General features: G+C 40.4%; 1 protein-coding gene across 2 annotated transcripts in view; it reads right to left on the reverse strand.

Annotated features, from left to right (window-relative positions):
• MKRN1 (makorin ring finger protein 1) overlaps positions 1 to 17,208 on the reverse strand; it is a 29,124-nt gene that overhangs the window by 8,269 nt on the left and 3,647 nt on the right. Inside the window, exon 2 of one of the 2 annotated variants that reach the window (XM_060020997.1) lies at positions 12,713 to 12,841. The exons of the other annotated variant lie outside the window; for it this stretch is intronic. Within the exon in view, the coding sequence (XP_059876980.1) occupies positions 12,713 to 12,841 (129 nt within the window). The remainder of the gene's footprint in view (positions 1 to 12,712; positions 12,842 to 17,208) is intronic. 2 annotated transcript variants of the gene reach the window in all.

Here is a 17,208-nt window from a genome sequence, read left to right on the forward strand (position 1 = left end):
CGTGGAGCAACTAAGCCCGTGCGCCACAACTACTGAGCCTGCGCTCTAGAGCCCGTGAGCCGCAACTACTGAAGCCTGCGTGCCTAGAGCCCGTGCTCCGCAACAAGAGAAGCCACCGCAGTGAGAAGCCCGCGCACCGCAACTAACAGTAGCTCCCGCTTGCCACAACTAGAGAAAGCCCGCGCGCAGCAACGAAGACCCAACGCAGCCAAAAATAAATAAAATTAAAAAAAAAAAAAAAGCAGCCATAGGCATTATCTAAATGACAATGCGTGCTGTGTTCCAGTAAAACTTTACAAAAACAGCCTTTGGTCAGGTTTGCCCTACAGGCCATATAGTTCACCTACCCATGCTGTAGAACATCTATTACCCTTCAAATTCCACTCTAATTAGGAGTTTCAGACAGTTGACTACCGTTCCCATGGCAAGTCTGCTAAAGAGATTGTGCAGCCAAAATTAACATTGATTAAGAAAGCAAGGCTGACACTCAAATTCAACAAGTAAATATGTGAAACATTTTACCAACACATAAAATTCCCCCAATATTAAAACGCAGAGATAGTATTTACAAAATATGCAGTATGTATTTTCTTTTCCCACATCCATCCATTCACCTAATTTTCTTTTCTAAATTCTTACCCTACGCATCTTCTGCTTGCTTTTCATCTGTAAAATTATCATTGACCCTTATCCCCAAATACAGAAAAAAACTGTTTATTTCCTTTAAGAAGCACCTTGCTGCCTGAGAAAATCCTCACAATTCTTTGAGCATTCTATGCTGAGAGATTCACCCAGACACAATAAATTAATTATGAATGCAGTATATAAACTGTGTTATACAGTATGTACCCAGCAGTTGTTGTAATTAATCAGTTAACTGGGCAGTACTAAGCATGGATCATCTGTGTTATAGGCGTCTGGGTTTACATCTAAGGAAGAGGTAACACTTTAACTAAAGACTGTCCTTTAGCTTATGGCAAACATTTGCTGAGCTGGTCTTTATCCTTATATTATCTCAAATCTTCCTATTTCCTACTCCTAAGCATTAGGTAACCTACTCTGCTTTGCAGTACAAGTAATTTGAGTATCCTGATATCAGCTACAAAACCCAGTGCACTTATCCCACAGACTGGAATTATGCCAGCTGAAAATATGCTCTTTCACTTGCACCACCTCACTTCATCATCAAAAAACTCTGAGAAAGTACTCTTTCGTTTTATAGATGACGTGTAAGTAGTGCTCTAGGTCTAATGTGACTCCAAAGCCACCCTGTAAAAGAGAGCAGCCATTAGCCGTATCTAGCTGTTTATACTTAAATAACATTTAAAACTCAGTTCCTTGGTCCTGGCACTAGCTACGTTTTCAAGTGTTCAATAAGTAGTCACACGTAGCTAGGGGGTCACCTTTTTGGGCATTCACACTATCACACAAAGTTCTATTAAACAGCACTGCTCTGAAGTTTGTTTCAGAGCCTTAAGGAACCTTAGAAATCTATCCCCAGATCCTCACATTTTAACTGCTTTCACCGCCTTTAAGTTAGAAAAGAACCCGGGTTTCAGAATTAAGACAGGCTCGAATTTAAAATGCCAGCTTCACCAATAGAGAAAGCCTTCAGGGCTTTGGGAAAGTTTTAAAGGATTAAATAAAACTAAATGTCAAGATACATAAAGGGTCTAAGAAATAGATATGACACCCATATTTTAGTTCTCTTTCTTTCTCCTTTGCCATATTCATTTCAAGAATTTCAGGGTAAATGACTCAAAAAACTACTTAAAAGATAGGACTCGAATGCTTATCACCATCTATCAAATTGCAAATACTACCAAGTTTTTGAAAGGAGTGCATTTTGGTTTTAAGGAAAATTTATCAAGGAATCAATAAGGTATAAATAAAAATTTTGAAAGCACAGAATATTAGCAAGAAAGTTCACACTTGTAAATAGTGCAGAATGTATCTATATAAAATACGCTTCTGAAGTAAAATTTTGTGAGTAAGCACTAGGAAAGGTAGGGCACAAATAAGAAAGAATAAAGCAAGAAAGAAAATGACAAAGGCAAAAGCAATACTCCCATTTTGAAAGGAGTTTACTAAAAACTAATGGTTCAGTGAAGCATGAACTCTTCGTAGAAAAGGGACTGGCCCCCTACGGCCCTCAAGTCAAACCCAACGGGAGCTAGGAATGGTTTTGGCATTTTTAAATAGTTGGAAAAAAGATCATTTTATGACACGAAAAGTAATTGAAATTAAAATTTCAAGGACTTCCCTGGGTGGGCCAGTGGTTAAGACTCTGCACTCCCAATGCAGGGGGCATGGGTTTGATCCCTGGTCGGGGAACTAAGATCCCGTGTGCCACACAGCATGGCCAAAAACAAAATTAAAAAAAAATAAAATAAAATAAACTCTCTCTCAGAAATGTTTAAATTAATTAACTAATTAAATAAAATTTCAGTGTCCCAAAATAAAGTTTCATTGGAACACAGCCACATCTATTAGCTTATGTATTTACCTAGGGCTGTTTTTGTGCTACAAGAAACCGTATGGCCTGCCCAACCACAAATATTAATTCTCTGGTCCCACACTGAAAGTCTTCCAGGCCCCGTTAAAGAAAATCCTCACATCTACTGGATTCAGTCCATGACAGTGGCTTTGTAAAGTTATTAATTCTTTAAGAAATTAACACAGAATTGCTGATCCTTTAAGCCACAGTGGTAAGTTAATACTGAGGCAACACTGAAACTAATATTGAGTTTTTCTTTCACATCTTGCAAAGAATACTTTGATACAGTATCAGTTTCTATCTAAGGAAGTTTAATCCATTTTTCTTCTACCTCTACACAAAAGACAGACACTCCTCCCTCTGGTTGGCTTGCAACTCCCCACCCCCAATCATTCTGAGCTTTGATATCTGCCTTTAAAGATTTTAACTTATGGGATTTGGTAGGTCTATAGGGCAAAAAAAAAAAAAAAAATCCCTCCAAAGGGGAATTCCCTGGTAGTCCAGTGGTCAGGACTCCAGGCTTCCACTGCAGGGAGCATGGGTTCAATTCCTGGTCAGGGAACTAAGATCCCGCATGCCTCATGGTCACTCCAAAGGAAACAAGATCTACCATAACAATGGTTGTCAACCAAGGCAGTCCTGTCCCTTTCCCAAGTGGGTGTTCAGAAACAATGCCCAGGAGTTCTAATGGCACTTACTCAGTGGGGGCAAAGGATGCTAGATCTCCTGCAACAGTCCTGAGCAACAAAGAACTGGCATCACTAACTAACAGCACCCCATTATGCAACACGGATGCAGCAATACTTCTGCAATACGGATACAGCAACACTTCTGCAACACAGATGCAGCAACACTTCTGACCTGTTGGAACTAGGATATCATTTCATTATAAACTAGTCCCTTCATGAGGAGTTAAACTACTCAAAATCCCTGGGCATTGGCCAAGTTGCATAAAAAGATCTCTACATAGTAAGAGTGAAAAGTAGGCTTAAGCCCCCAAGTACAATTTTAATGAGGAAACAGTCAGTCTTGGATCTTGGGACAAGCCACTCCATGAGATTCCTTCCTTAGCTAATCTATAATCAAGCTCTTAATAGTCACCTATATCAGCCTGTCCCAAACAATTATCACCAAACTTTCCTTTCAGGTAGACTATTGGGATGTAGGTTTCTCTAACTCCTTTCACTTTACCCTAAGAGCACTAAACCCAGCTCAATCAGGATCATTCCCCAAAAACGGAGCTGTATACCCTTACTAAAGAGAAAACTGCTGATTAACACACGGAGCCTAGGCCTTAGCTCGGATTTCTTCAATTTACCCCCTTATTTCCCAGTTATTTCACCTCTATGGTCCAATCATATGAGTACCTCTTCTGAAATAAGAGGCTCATCTGTTAACAGCCATAATTTTCCACAATCTATCACACAGTATATTATTCTCCAAGTCTCTCTGCTGCACACCTTAGAGCCCCGTGTCCACTCTTGCTTACATTCAATTCCTCTCTCCCTATAGTTTACAAGGATTCTCAACTGACTGCCTAGTCAAGGAATTACGTTGGTTTAAAAATCCTGCAGAGGAGGTGGAGTCAAGATGGCAGTGTGGGAAGACGCAGAGTTAGCGTCTCCCCACAACTAGGACACCTGCTGGCCGCTGGTGGTGAACTCTGACACCCAAGGAGACAGGAGGAACCCCAAAGTGAACCGGTAGGACATAGGGAGACTGACGGCAGGAGAAGTGGAGGCCAGACAGGATGGGTGCCCCTGCGGGCAGGGAGATCAGGAGAGGCAGGCGGGAGGGGCCCTCCAGGAGGAGGGGAGGGCGTTGCCCCGCCTACTCAAGCCCAGGAAGCCTGCTGGGCTCCCAGGTGAGGTTCCCGGCCCTCTGAGACCAACCTCTGCTCCTTGAGCCGAAGCCCCAGCCCCCACAGTCCCCAAGGCCTTTTCCAGCACTGTGGGTCCTGAGCACTGGCCCCACCCACTGCCCAAACCTTGCCCTTGCTTGGGCCCCACTCTCCACAGCTAAGGCCTTTCTCCCCTGCCCCCAACTTTTTCACTTCCTTCCTCCTTTTTTTTTTTACTATTGTGATACTGATGCACCTTCTGGTTGTTGACTCATCTATATTTTATTTTTATATTCTTCCTAAAATATCTGCTAATTTCCTAGGCTAATTTTATTTTTTACTGTATTATTGGGTTTTTTCTTTTTTTTTGCCACCCCAGGCAGCTTGTGGCATCTTGGTTCACGAGCCCGGAGTCGGGGTGAAGCTCCTGTGGTGGGAGTTCCAAGTCTGAACCACTGTACTAACAGAGAAACTCAAACCCCAGGGAATATTCATCGGAGTGAGGCCTCTCGGAGTCTCTCACCTCAGCAACAAAACCCAGCTCTACCCAATAGCCTACAAACCCCAGTGTTGGAAGCCTCAGGCCAAACAACCAGTAAGACAGGAACATAATCCCACTCAAAAAAAAAAAAAAAAAAAGGAGAGAGAGAGAGGGAGAGAGAGAGAGAGCAAAAAAATATATCACAGATGAAGAAGCAAGGTAAAAACGTACAGGACCAAATAAATGAAGAGGAAATAGGCAATCTACCTGAAAAAGAATTCAGAGTAATGATAGCAAAGATGTCCAGAATCTCAGAAACAGAATGGCGGCACAGATTGAGAAAATACAAGAAATGTTTAACAAAGATCTAGAAGAACAAACAGAGATGAACAACACAATAAATGAAATGAAACATACACTAAAAGGAATCAGTAACAGATAACTGAGGCAGAAGAACGAATAAGTGAGCTGGAAGACAAAATGGTACAAATAACTTCCGAGGAGCAGAATAAAGAAAAAAGAATGAAAAGAATTGAAGACAATCTCAGAGACCTCTGGGACAACACTAAAAGCACCAACATTCGAATTATAGGGGTCCCAAAAGAAGAAGAGAAAGAGAACGGGTCTGAGAAAATATTTGAAGAGATTATAGTTGAAAACTTCCCTAACATAGGAAAGGAAATAGTCACCCAAGTCCAGGAAGCACAGAGAGTCCCATACAGGACAAATCCTAGGAAGAACACACCAAGACACATATTAATCAAACTAACAAAAATTAAATTCAAAGAAAAAATATTAAAAGCAGCAAGGGAAAACAAAAAATAACGTACAAAGGAATCCCCATAAGGTTACCAGCTGATTTTTCAGCGGGAACTCTTCAGGCCAAAAGGGAGGGGCAGGATATACTTAAAGTGATGAAAGAGAAAAACCTACGACCAAGATAACTCTAACCAGCAAGGATCTCATTCAGATTTGATGGAGAAGTCAAAAGCTTTTCGGAAAAGCAAAAGCTAAAAGAATTCAGCACCACCAAACCAGCTTTACAACAAATGCTAAAGAAACTTCTCTAAGCGGGAAACACAAAAGAAAAAGACCCACAAAAACAAACCCAAAATGATTAAGAAAATGGTAATAGGAACATACATATCGATAATATCCTTGAATGTGAATGGATTAAATGCCCCAACCAAAAAACATAGACTGGCTGAATGGATACAAAAACAAGACCCATATATATGCTGTCTACAAGAGACCCACTTCAGACCTAGGGACACGTACAGACTGAAAGTGAAGGGATGGAAAAAGATATTCCATGCAAATGGAAATCAAAAGAAAGCTGGAGTAGCAATACTTGTATCAGATAAAATAGACTTTAAAATAAAGACTGTTACAAGAGATAAGGAGGGACACCACAGAATGATCAAAGGATCAATCCAAGAAGATGTAACAATTATAAATGTTTATGCACCCAACATAGGAGCACCTCAATACATAAGGCAAATGCTAACAACCATGAAAGAAATCGAAAGTAACACAGTAATAGTAGGGGACTTTAGCACCCCACTTACACCAATGGACAGATTATCCAAACAGAAGATAAATAAGGAAACACAAGCTTTAAATGACACAACAGACCAGGCAGATCTAATTGATATTTATCCACCCAAAAGTGGCAGAATATACTTTCTTCTCAAGTGCACATGGAACATTCTCCAGGATAGATCACATCTTGGGTCACAAATCAAGCCTCGGAAAATTTAACAAAACTCAAATCATATCAAGCATCTTTTCTGACCACAACGCTATGAGACTGGAAATCAATTACAAGAAAAAAACTGTAAAAAACAAAAATACATGGAGGCGGGCTTCCCTGGTGGCGCAGTGGTTGAGAGTCCACCTGCCGATGCAGGGGACACAGGTTCATGCCTCAATCCCGGAAGACAGCACATGCCGTGGAGCGGCTGGGCCCGTGAGCCATGGCCGCTGGGCCTGCGTGTCCGGAGCCTGTGCTCCACAACGGGAGAGGCCACAACAGTGAGAGGCCCGCGTACTGCAAAAAAAAACCCCCCAAAAAACATGGAGGCTGAACAGTGCGCTACTAAATAACCAAGAGATCACTGAAGAAATCAAAGAAATTAAAAAATACATAGAAACAAAAAAAAAAAAAAAAAAAAAATACATAGAAACAAATGACAACGAAAACACCACGACCCAAAACCTATGGGACATAGCAAAAGCAGTTCTAAGAGGGAAATTTATAGCAATTCAATCTCACCTCAAAAAACAAGAAAAATCTCAAATAAACAATCTAACCCTACACTTAAAACAACTAGACAAAGAAGAACAAAGAAAACCCAAAGTCAGTAGAAGAAATCATAAAGATCAGAGCAGAAATAAATGAAATAGAAATGAAGAAAACAGTAGTAAATATCAATAAAACTAAGAGTTGGTTCTTTGAGAAGATAAACAAAATTGAAAAACCTTAGCCAGACTCATCAAGAAGAAAAGGGAGAGGACGCAAATCAATAAAATTAGAAATGAAAAAGGAGAAATCACAACTGACAGTGCAGAAATACAAAGGATTATAAGAGAATACTACAAACAACTACATGCCAATAAAAAGGACAACCACGAAGAAATGGACAAATTCTTGGAAAGGTACAATTTTCCAAGACTGACCCAGGAAGAATTAGAAAAGATAAACAGATCTATCACAAGTAATGAAATTGAAACTGTAACTTAAAATCTTCTAACAAACGAAAGTCCAGGGCCAGACGGCCTCACAGGCGAATTCTATCAAACATGTAGAGATCCTTCTCAAACTCTTCCAAAAAAACTGCAGAGGGAGAAACACTCCCAAATTCCTTCTACGAAGCCACCACCATCCTGATACCAAAACCAGAAAAAGATATCACAAAAAAAGAAAATTATAGACCAATATCACTGATGAACACAGATGCAAAAATCCTGAAGAAAATACTAGAAAACAGAATCCAACAACACATTAAAAGGATCACACACTATGAACAAGTGGGATTTACCCCAGGGATGCAAGGATTCTTCAATATATGCAAATCAATCAATGTGATACACCACATTAACAAATTAAGGAATAAAAACCATATAATCATCTCAATAGATGCAGAAAAAGCTTTTGACAAAATTCAACACCCATTTATGATAAAAACTCTCCAGAAAATGGGCAAAGAGGGAACCTACCTCAACATAATAAAAGACACATATGACAAACCCACAGCAAGCATCATACTCAATGGTGAAAAACTGAAAGCATTTCCACTAAGATCAGGAACAAGACAAGGATGTCCACTCTCGCCATTCTTATTCAACATAGTTTCGGAAGTCCTAGCCATAGCAATAGAAGAAAAAGAAATAAAAGGAATACAAATTGGAAAAGAAATAAAACTGTCACTGTTTGCTGATGACATGATACTATACATAGAGAATCCTAAAGATGCCACCAGAAAACTACTAGAACTAATCAATGAATTTGGTAAGGTTGCAGGATACAAAATTAAGACACAGAAATCTCTGGCATTCCTATACACCAACAATGAAAAATCAGAAAGAGAAATTAAGGAAACACTCCCATTTACCACTGCAACAAAAAGAATAAAATACCTAGGAATAAACCTGCCTAAGGAGGTGAAAGACCTGTACTCAGAAAACTATAAAATACTGATGAAAGAAATCAAAGATGACAGAAAGAGATGGAGAAATATACCATGTTCTTGCATTGGAAGAATCAATATTGTGAAAATGACTATACTAGCCAAAGCAATCTACAGATTCAATGCAATCCCTATCAAACTACCAATGGCATTCTTCACAGAATTAGAACAAAAAATTTTACAATTCATATGGAAACACAAACACATATGGAAAATGACTATACTAGCCAAAGCAATCTTGAGAAAGAAAAATGGAGCTGGAAGAATAAGGCTCCCTGACTTCAAACTATACCACAAAGCTACAGTAATCAAGACAGTATGGTACTGGCACAAAAACAGAAATATAGATCAATGGTACAAGATAGAATGCCCAGAGATAAACCCACACACACATGGGCACCTAATTTACAATAAAGGAGGCAAGAACATAGAATGGAGAAAAGACGGCCTCTTCAATAAGTGGTGCTGGGAAAACTGGACATGTGAAAGAATGAAATTAGAACACTACCTAACACCATACACAAAAATAAACTACAAATGGATTAAAGACTTAATATAAGACCAAACACTATAAAACTCTTAGAGGAAAACATAGGAAAAACACGCTTTGACATAAACCACAGCAAGATCTTTTTTGACCCACCTCCTAGAGTTCGGGAAATAAAACCAAAAATAAACAAATGGGTCTTAATTAAACTTAAAAGCTTTGCACAGCAAAGGAAACCATAAACAAGACGAAAAGACAACCCTCAGAATGGGAGAAAATATTTGCAAATGAAACAACAGACAAAGGATTAATCTCCAAAATATACAAACAGCTCAATATCAAAAAACAAACAATCCAGTTTAAAAATGAGCGGAAGACCTAAATAGACATTTCACCAAGGAAGATGTACAGATAGCCAAGAGACACATGAAAAGATGCTCAACATCACTAATTATTAGAGAAATGCAAATCAAAACTACAATGAGGTATCACCTCACACCAGTCAGAATGGCCATCATCAAAAAATCTAGGGAAAAAAAAAAAAAACCTAGAAACAATAAATGCTGGAAAGGGTATGGTGAAAAGGGAACCCTCCTGAACTATTGGTGGGAATGTAAATTGACACAACCACCAAGGAGAACAGTATGGAGGTTCCTTAAAAAACTAAAACTGGAACTACCATATGACCCAGCAATCCCACTACGGGGCATATACCCTGAGAAAACCAAAATTCAAAGAGACATGCACCACAATGTTCATTGCAGCACTATTTACAATAGCCAGGACATGGAACCAACCTAACTGTCCACCAACAGATGAATGGATAAAGAAGATGTGGCACATATATACAGTGGAATATTACTCAGCCGTTAAAAAAAACTGAGTTATTTGTAGTGGGGTGGATCCACCTAGAGTGTGTCATACAGAGTGAAGTTAAGTCAGAAAGAGAAAAACAAATACCGTATGCTAACGCATATATATGGAATCTAAAAAAAAAAAAAGGTACTAATGAACCTAGTTGCAGGAGAGAAATAAAGATGTAGACATAGAAAATGGACTTGAGGACATGGATAGGGTGGGAGGGCAAAGTTGGGGCAAAGTGAGAGTAGCATGGACATATATACACCACCAAATGTAAAATAGTTGGCTGGTGGGAAGCAGCAGCTTAGCACAGCGAGATCTGCTTGGTGCTTTGCGATAACCTAGAGGGGTGGGATAGGGAGGGTGTGAGGGAGGCTAAGAGGGAGGGGATATGGGGACATGTGTATACATATGGCTGATTCTCTTTGTTATGCAACAGAAACTAACACAGTATTGTGAAGCAATTATACTCCAATAAAGATTTTTTTTAAAAAAATCTTGCAGAGACCATCCTACTACAAAGAATCGCTCATTCACAGTGGGATGGATTTCTAACACCTATTGCCCTTTTTAATATTGTGACTGACTACAAAAGACATATCTGGGTTTTTTAGTTTTGGGTTTTTTTTTGAGGAGTGTCGTATCAGTTTTTTCCTTCTAGCAATATTGCAATGAAAAAAATCAGCAGAGAGCAAAATGACCACTAAACTCAGATACCAGGGGTTCCATTTCTGGGATCCTTCCTACAGTCACGTGGAAAGAATCTTGTATTTCTTCTCTACCCTTACTAGATTTCCTAAGTAAAACAGATGTGAGATAGCCTAACATCAATATCCCACCCGTCAATAATTTCTTAGTCTTTTGAACTCTAAGCATTTGAACCCAATAGCTGACACAATTCTTTTCTGATAACAGGATGCTAAAATTGGCTATGACACTGTCAAAATATCTTACCTAGTGTGATCATTTAAAGTATGCCTGGGACTTCCCTGGTGGCGCAGTGGTTAAGAATATGCCTGCCAATGCAGGGGACACGGGTTAGAGCCCTGGTCCGGGAAGATCTCACATGCTGCGGAACAACTAAGCCTGTGTGTCACAACTACTGAGCCTGCGCTCTAGAGCCCACAAGCCACAACTACTGAGCCGTCATGCCACAACTACTGAAGCCCACGTGCCTAGAGCCCGTGCTCCACAACAAGAGAAGCCACCATAATGACAAGCCAGCACACCGCAATAAAGAGTAGCCCCCGCTCACTGCAACTAGAGAAAGCGCGCACAGCAACGAAGACCCAACACAGCCAAAAAGAAATTTTTAAATAAATTTTTTAAAAAATCTTAAAATATATAAAATAAAATATGCCCAAAATTCTTTAACAGTCCTCCCCCCTTCAACAGGTGGAGGCCAATTTCTTTCCCCTTGAAAGTGGGCTGGACTTAGTGACTCGCTTGTAATAAACAGAATATAGTGGAAGTGACAGTGTGTGACTTCTGAGACTAGATCATAAAAAGGTATTGTGGCTTCGTCCTTGCTGTCTCTCTTGAATCACTTACTCTGGGGACAAGTTAGTGTGAGGACACTAAAGCAGCCCTAGGGAAATGTCCACGAGGCGAGGAACTAAGGCCTCCCACCAACAGATGTGTGAGTGAGCCACCTTCCAAGTGGTCTTCCAGCCCCCACTGAGACTTCAGATGATGGCAGCTCTGGCTGAAATCTTGGCTGCAATCTCTTGAGAGTCTCCAAGCTAGAACCACCCACTCAGCTAAGCCACGCCAAGATTCCAGACTCCAGAAACTATGAGATAATAAATGTTTACGATTTTCAAGCTGCTGAATTTCAGGGTAACTTGTTTAACATCAATAGATAACTAATACACTTAGATATTTTCTAAACTGAGAAGATAAAGAAAAGCTCTAACTGGGACTTCCCTGGTGGTCCAGGGTTAGGTCTCAGCACTTCCACTGCAGGGGGTATGGGTTTGTTCCCTGATCAGGGAACTAAGATCCCACGTGCCGCGCAGTGCGGCCAAAAAGAAAAAGAGAAGCAAAGCTCTACCCAATTGCTAGCAGAACCCACAGAACCCACTACTGCTGAATTGCAATTTAACAGGATTATGATACCAATTCAATGAATGATTATAGAGATTACTTAATAACTAATCCCTCTTGATTTTCCACGTTCTGAGATAGATACTAGAAACTGTTCTGAAGCATTTTCTGTAAATCTTGGCTTAAAATTTAGTCTTGCGAGCTCAAGTGGTTTATGAAAGTTTAGTTGGAATGAGAAGCCCTCTTAACTAGTAACCTAATACACTGTTCCAAATGCCTATGATCTCATTTTCTCTCCATAATTCATACTAATAGAGAACTGAAACTAGTCCCAACTGGTCAAATATGAACCTTATTCTTGGTCTTTAAGAGGAGATGCCATTAACAAACATGCCTTCACCACACCCTATTCCTAGGTTTGCTCCTAAGTTGCTCCTCAGGCACTATTTAAATTTAGGACTGTATTATAAACTCATTTTTTAAATGTAATACATTCCCTCCAAGAGAGAGATGTCAGTGTGCTAACATTTCTAATGAGCACTTTTTAAAGTACTATTTTAGGGAATTTGCTGGCCATCCAGCGGTTAGGACTTGGTGCGTTCACTGCCATGACCCGGGTTCAATCGCCGGTTGGGGAACTAAGATCCTGCAAGCTGCGAGGCATGGCAAAAAAAAAAAAAAAAAAAAAAAAAAGGACTATTTTAAATCTATTATTTACAAAGTTGTTGGAATTATGTATTTTCCTCTCATTTTTTTCTGCCAACCTCTCCATCCACCCCTGAACAAAACTGAATTGGAAACAAATTCTTACCTGCAGCGGTCTCCGTAAATACAGTACCCTCGCTGAAAATACTTGCACACTACACCATATGGACTGTCAGAGAGGTCATGTGAGTATCGACAGTTATCTCCTTCCTTACAAACCCCATGCATGAAATACCTGTGAGACAAAGAACCACAAGTTGGTTTATAAGTCAGTACTCAAAGAATTCATGACCAATATATTCTAATAACACAGGAGCACTATATACTCGTACTTCATTCTACTGTTATAGTCTATCTACACAAACATGAGAAATGAACACAAAGAAAGTAGAACTAGACTGTATGACCGTAAAATTATCCATGATGGTACTACAGGAAGGTTGCTTATAGATACAGACACCAATTTAAACTTTGAGGTCATCATTAATCTTGTCTCTACGGGTTAAGTCTGACTACTGCTCTCATTTTACAGTCCTACAGAGGTAGCTTCTTGTTTTCCACTAACTTCAGCCATAATGGCAGCTCTATCTGCAAAAAAATCAAAGATAAGCAAGAAACAACGTAAACCTGAACGGGTCAGACTACTGTATATGTTTCAATTCTTTGAGAAACCATTTTAATTCTTTAAAAGCCACATGTGAAAATACAAGTAAAATTTGTTGCAAAGGTAGAGGCAAAGGGAAATCACTTTCTGTCCTTCATTTAGCAGACTCTTGTTCTGAAGGAGAACATGTGTACCTATCTAGCAGTTTCCAAAAACCAAGTATCAGAGAATGACTCAGTTTCTAAGAGGACCTGGGAATTTGCTACAAGTGCAACTTCTGAGACCTCACCTCAGACCAACTAAACTGGAAATGGGGCGGGGGGGGGGGGGGGGGCGGCCAAGCAGCAATCTGTAAGTAACTAGGTGGATCAGGGAAGTGATAAGGGGCTTTATTTTTTGTAGATAATCCTGATCTTGTAAAGTGGGTAGAACTACCACCACCCCTTGCATCCTCCCTCCCATCACTGACTTTGGTCTCTTTCTCCTGAGTAGAGTTATGAAAATTTCATGTTGGCAGACCATTAACTGCCCCAAATATGCATCTATGTACAGCTGATCCAGAGTAAGGAAAAAGTGCCTACCTCCTGGGTGTGTCAATTATCTAGAGAAGGAAGGTAAAATAGCATTAAGTGCACTCCACTTGTCCACTGGATTGAAGGATATATAGAAAAGAGACTCATATTTACCTAAAGGAGCCTTGAAGAAGCCTGCCCCAAATTGAAATGTGAAAGGTTCTATTCAAATTACTGGCATGGGGCTTCCCTGGTGGCGCAGTGGTTGGGAATCCGCCTGCCAATGTGGGGGACACAAGTTCGAGCCCTGGTCCCGGAGGATCCCACATGCCACAGAGCAACTAGGCCTGTGCGCCACAACTGCTGAGCCTGCGCTCTGGAGCCCTGAGAGCCACAACTACTGAGCCTGCGTGCCACAACTACTGAAGCCCACGCTCCTGGTGCCCGTGCTCCACAACAAGAGAAGCCACTGCAATGAGAGGCCAGCTCACCGCAACAGGGAGTGGCCTGAGAGCCCGCGAGCAGCAACGAGGACCAAACGCAGCCAAAAATAAATTAATTAATTAATTTTTAAAAATGACTGGCATGTATACCTTCTATGTGACACAGAAAGAAAAAATGTTAACATCTTGGTGGAACAGTTATAATTATCAAGAAGATCCTGAACTACCCTGGGGTTTCAGTCTGTAACAAAACATAAGAATATAGTAATAGGAAGTCAAATTCTAACTATAATTAACCTAATTTCAACTATTATCAGGTTTAACTTAATCTAACTAGGTCTGAACTTTTGCTCAACTACAGGGCAACTTTCTGCAAGCTTTGAAGCTGTCTGAGCACCACATAACACAAATTTGAGTTAAACCACTTGAGCCAATAGGTACTTTTTGACTGTATAAATGAACAGATTAACACTTAAAAAAACCCAACAAGTCAGTAATTTCATTGTAATCACCACTAGTATAATCATGCTTCAAAGTATCTATAAAAGTATCCACACACACACAAAAAAAGTATCCACAGTTGGTAATTGCTTATTCATTTCAAACAGTCTCACTGTTTGAATACAGTTGCTTACTGTCCCATCCCCAGTGGGAACTTTCACAATTCTCAACACAAGACAAAGCTGTCTATACCTTCAATATTCTTTGGGGTCAGTTTGAAGTCAGAGGTGCACATACTGATACAGTTTTTTTTGTTGTTGTTTTTTGTTTTTTTGTGGTACGCGAGCCTCTCACCGTTGTGGCCTCTCCCATTGCGGAGCACAGGCTCCGGACGCGCAGGCCCAGCGGCCATGGCTCACGGGTGCAGCCGCTCCGCAGCATGTGGGATCCTCCCGGACCGGGGCACGAACCCATGTCCCCTGCATCGGCAGGCGGACTCTCAACCACTGTGCCACCAGGGAAGCCCCTGATACAGTTTTAAGGCTTGATAAAATACCTGCCCCTGGAGATTGCAGAGCCGTTACTCCAAGGAGTTCAGCTCCCTGACACCTGCATTTCAATGTCCAGCAGGATGCTCTTCCTCAACACTTGTGCAACACCTCACACCACTATTACTTTCTGACATCCATGATAGTAAAAACTGTTCTCGAGAATCCAAAATGAAAGAGTAAAACTCAGAGTCACTGGCCCAAGACAGTGTAGCATGGCCTGTTGGCACCTTTTGACCAAGAGCATAATACAGCAATGACCAAGAATGGAGAGAACAGAGGGGAGGACAGGCTGGAAGGCTAGGGAAACAGATTCTGCAGGGCCTTTTAAGTCAAGTTATCTTAAAGCAGTAAGAAACCACTTAAAGATCTGAAACAAGGACATGTCAGAATTAAATTTAAATTTTAAAACACTACATTAAACTGCCTTCTTCCAGGTGACGTGTCTGGGCCAGCTGATTACATTTACGTCTAGGGACTTCAGTTGATTCCAAGTTTCAAGAGCCAGCAGTGGATGCAGCCACCAGAACAGTTAATACAATCGGGCTGCAGCAGCAGTCAACTGTTTGGATCCAGGTAGTAATAAAAAGCACACAGTTTAAGAACTGGGAAGACTGTTTAAATTCCAGCTTTGTGACCCTCAGTAAAGCTATTTTGCCTTAGTTTCGCCACTCTTTCAGATTTAAGAACTTAAAAAAAAACAGAAAAACCCCTCCATGTGTGCAGTAGCAGCTGCATAGTGTCTTTGCTGGCACTGAGTTCATTTCCCCATCTCCCCTTCCACATCTCTTCTCTGCCTTGACTACATTTGTTTCCGACCACACACTGTAAGAGGTACACACTAACGAATCGGATAAGAAAAGCAAGAGACCTAGATGTCATGCCATAAGAAGATTTTAAGTAACTGGAGTAGTTTGGCCAGAAGACAAAGGAATAGCCTTTTGCAGCACTATTCCTGGCAAAGTCAATACATGTGGGAAGCTACATCATAAACCTGGCTCAGCGTAAGGACCGAGAACTAGAACTATCCAGCAATGAAATAAGCTCCTGAGGTCCAGAACTAGCATCACCAAAGGAATTCAAGCAGACACAAATCACCTGATACCGCAGAATCAACAGAAACACTAGAATACAAGCCCTAATTAGTTACTGCCAAATACTAAGCATTATTTTACATGGTTGTTTGGTACATATGGTCTGGGTTTCTGGTTTGTTTTACTTGCCTTTTGTCTCTCAGTGATATTAACACTGTTGGTATAAACAGTCCTCACAGTGAAATCCCTTCTTGCCAATCCATGTCTAAGAGATTATGACATGATAGTGTAAGTTATAACCTAAAGAGGAAGAAAGGCAACTCTCCCCCAAGAATTTCTCCCCATTTTCTTTTTTAAATGCCACCACCAAAAAGTCATTATCCAAATTCACCTTAATGCCAGTGTCCAGGCTGAGCTTGCCTTCAGTTAAAGGCTGGGCCATATGATTTCTATGGTTCCTTCCACCTTGAAGATTCTATGACTCCAATCAGACATTGTCCACTAATAAAGACAAATACAACTGACTAGAATCCCCGACTGTTGTACCTCTTGGAAACGTAAGCATGGTTACCAAGATATATATAAGAAACCCCAACAGTAGCTTGTGAGGGTGTAAGAGAACCACCCAATACCCTCAAAGTACTTCTAGGCATCATAACAACCTGTCTGGGGATTTACAGAATATTAATTAATTTGGCACTTAATCACTTAATCTGCTGTGACACTGTTTACTCTGTTACTTAATTCTTGATAAGTACATGTACCCTATTTCTCAAACTAGATTGTAAATTCCTGGTGTTTAAGAACTATAGTTTATTCTGCTTTTTATCTTCTATAGTACCTGTACACGTAATACTTAGATATGTGTTCAGTAAAAACTGTAGAAGACACTAGGTGTCATGGGGAATCACAGTGCCAGTAGCAAATTGATTTCTCTTTCCCTGGGCTGAATAACTTTTTCAATGGCATCCCTTCAAAAAACACTAAAGTCTGAAGGCAATAAATTTTACTGTGGATATC

Source organism: Delphinus delphis, chromosome 9 (assembly GCF_949987515.2).
Source record: "Delphinus delphis chromosome 9, mDelDel1.2, whole genome shotgun sequence".
NCBI classification, from domain to species: Eukaryota; Metazoa; Chordata; class Mammalia; order Artiodactyla; family Delphinidae; genus Delphinus; species Delphinus delphis.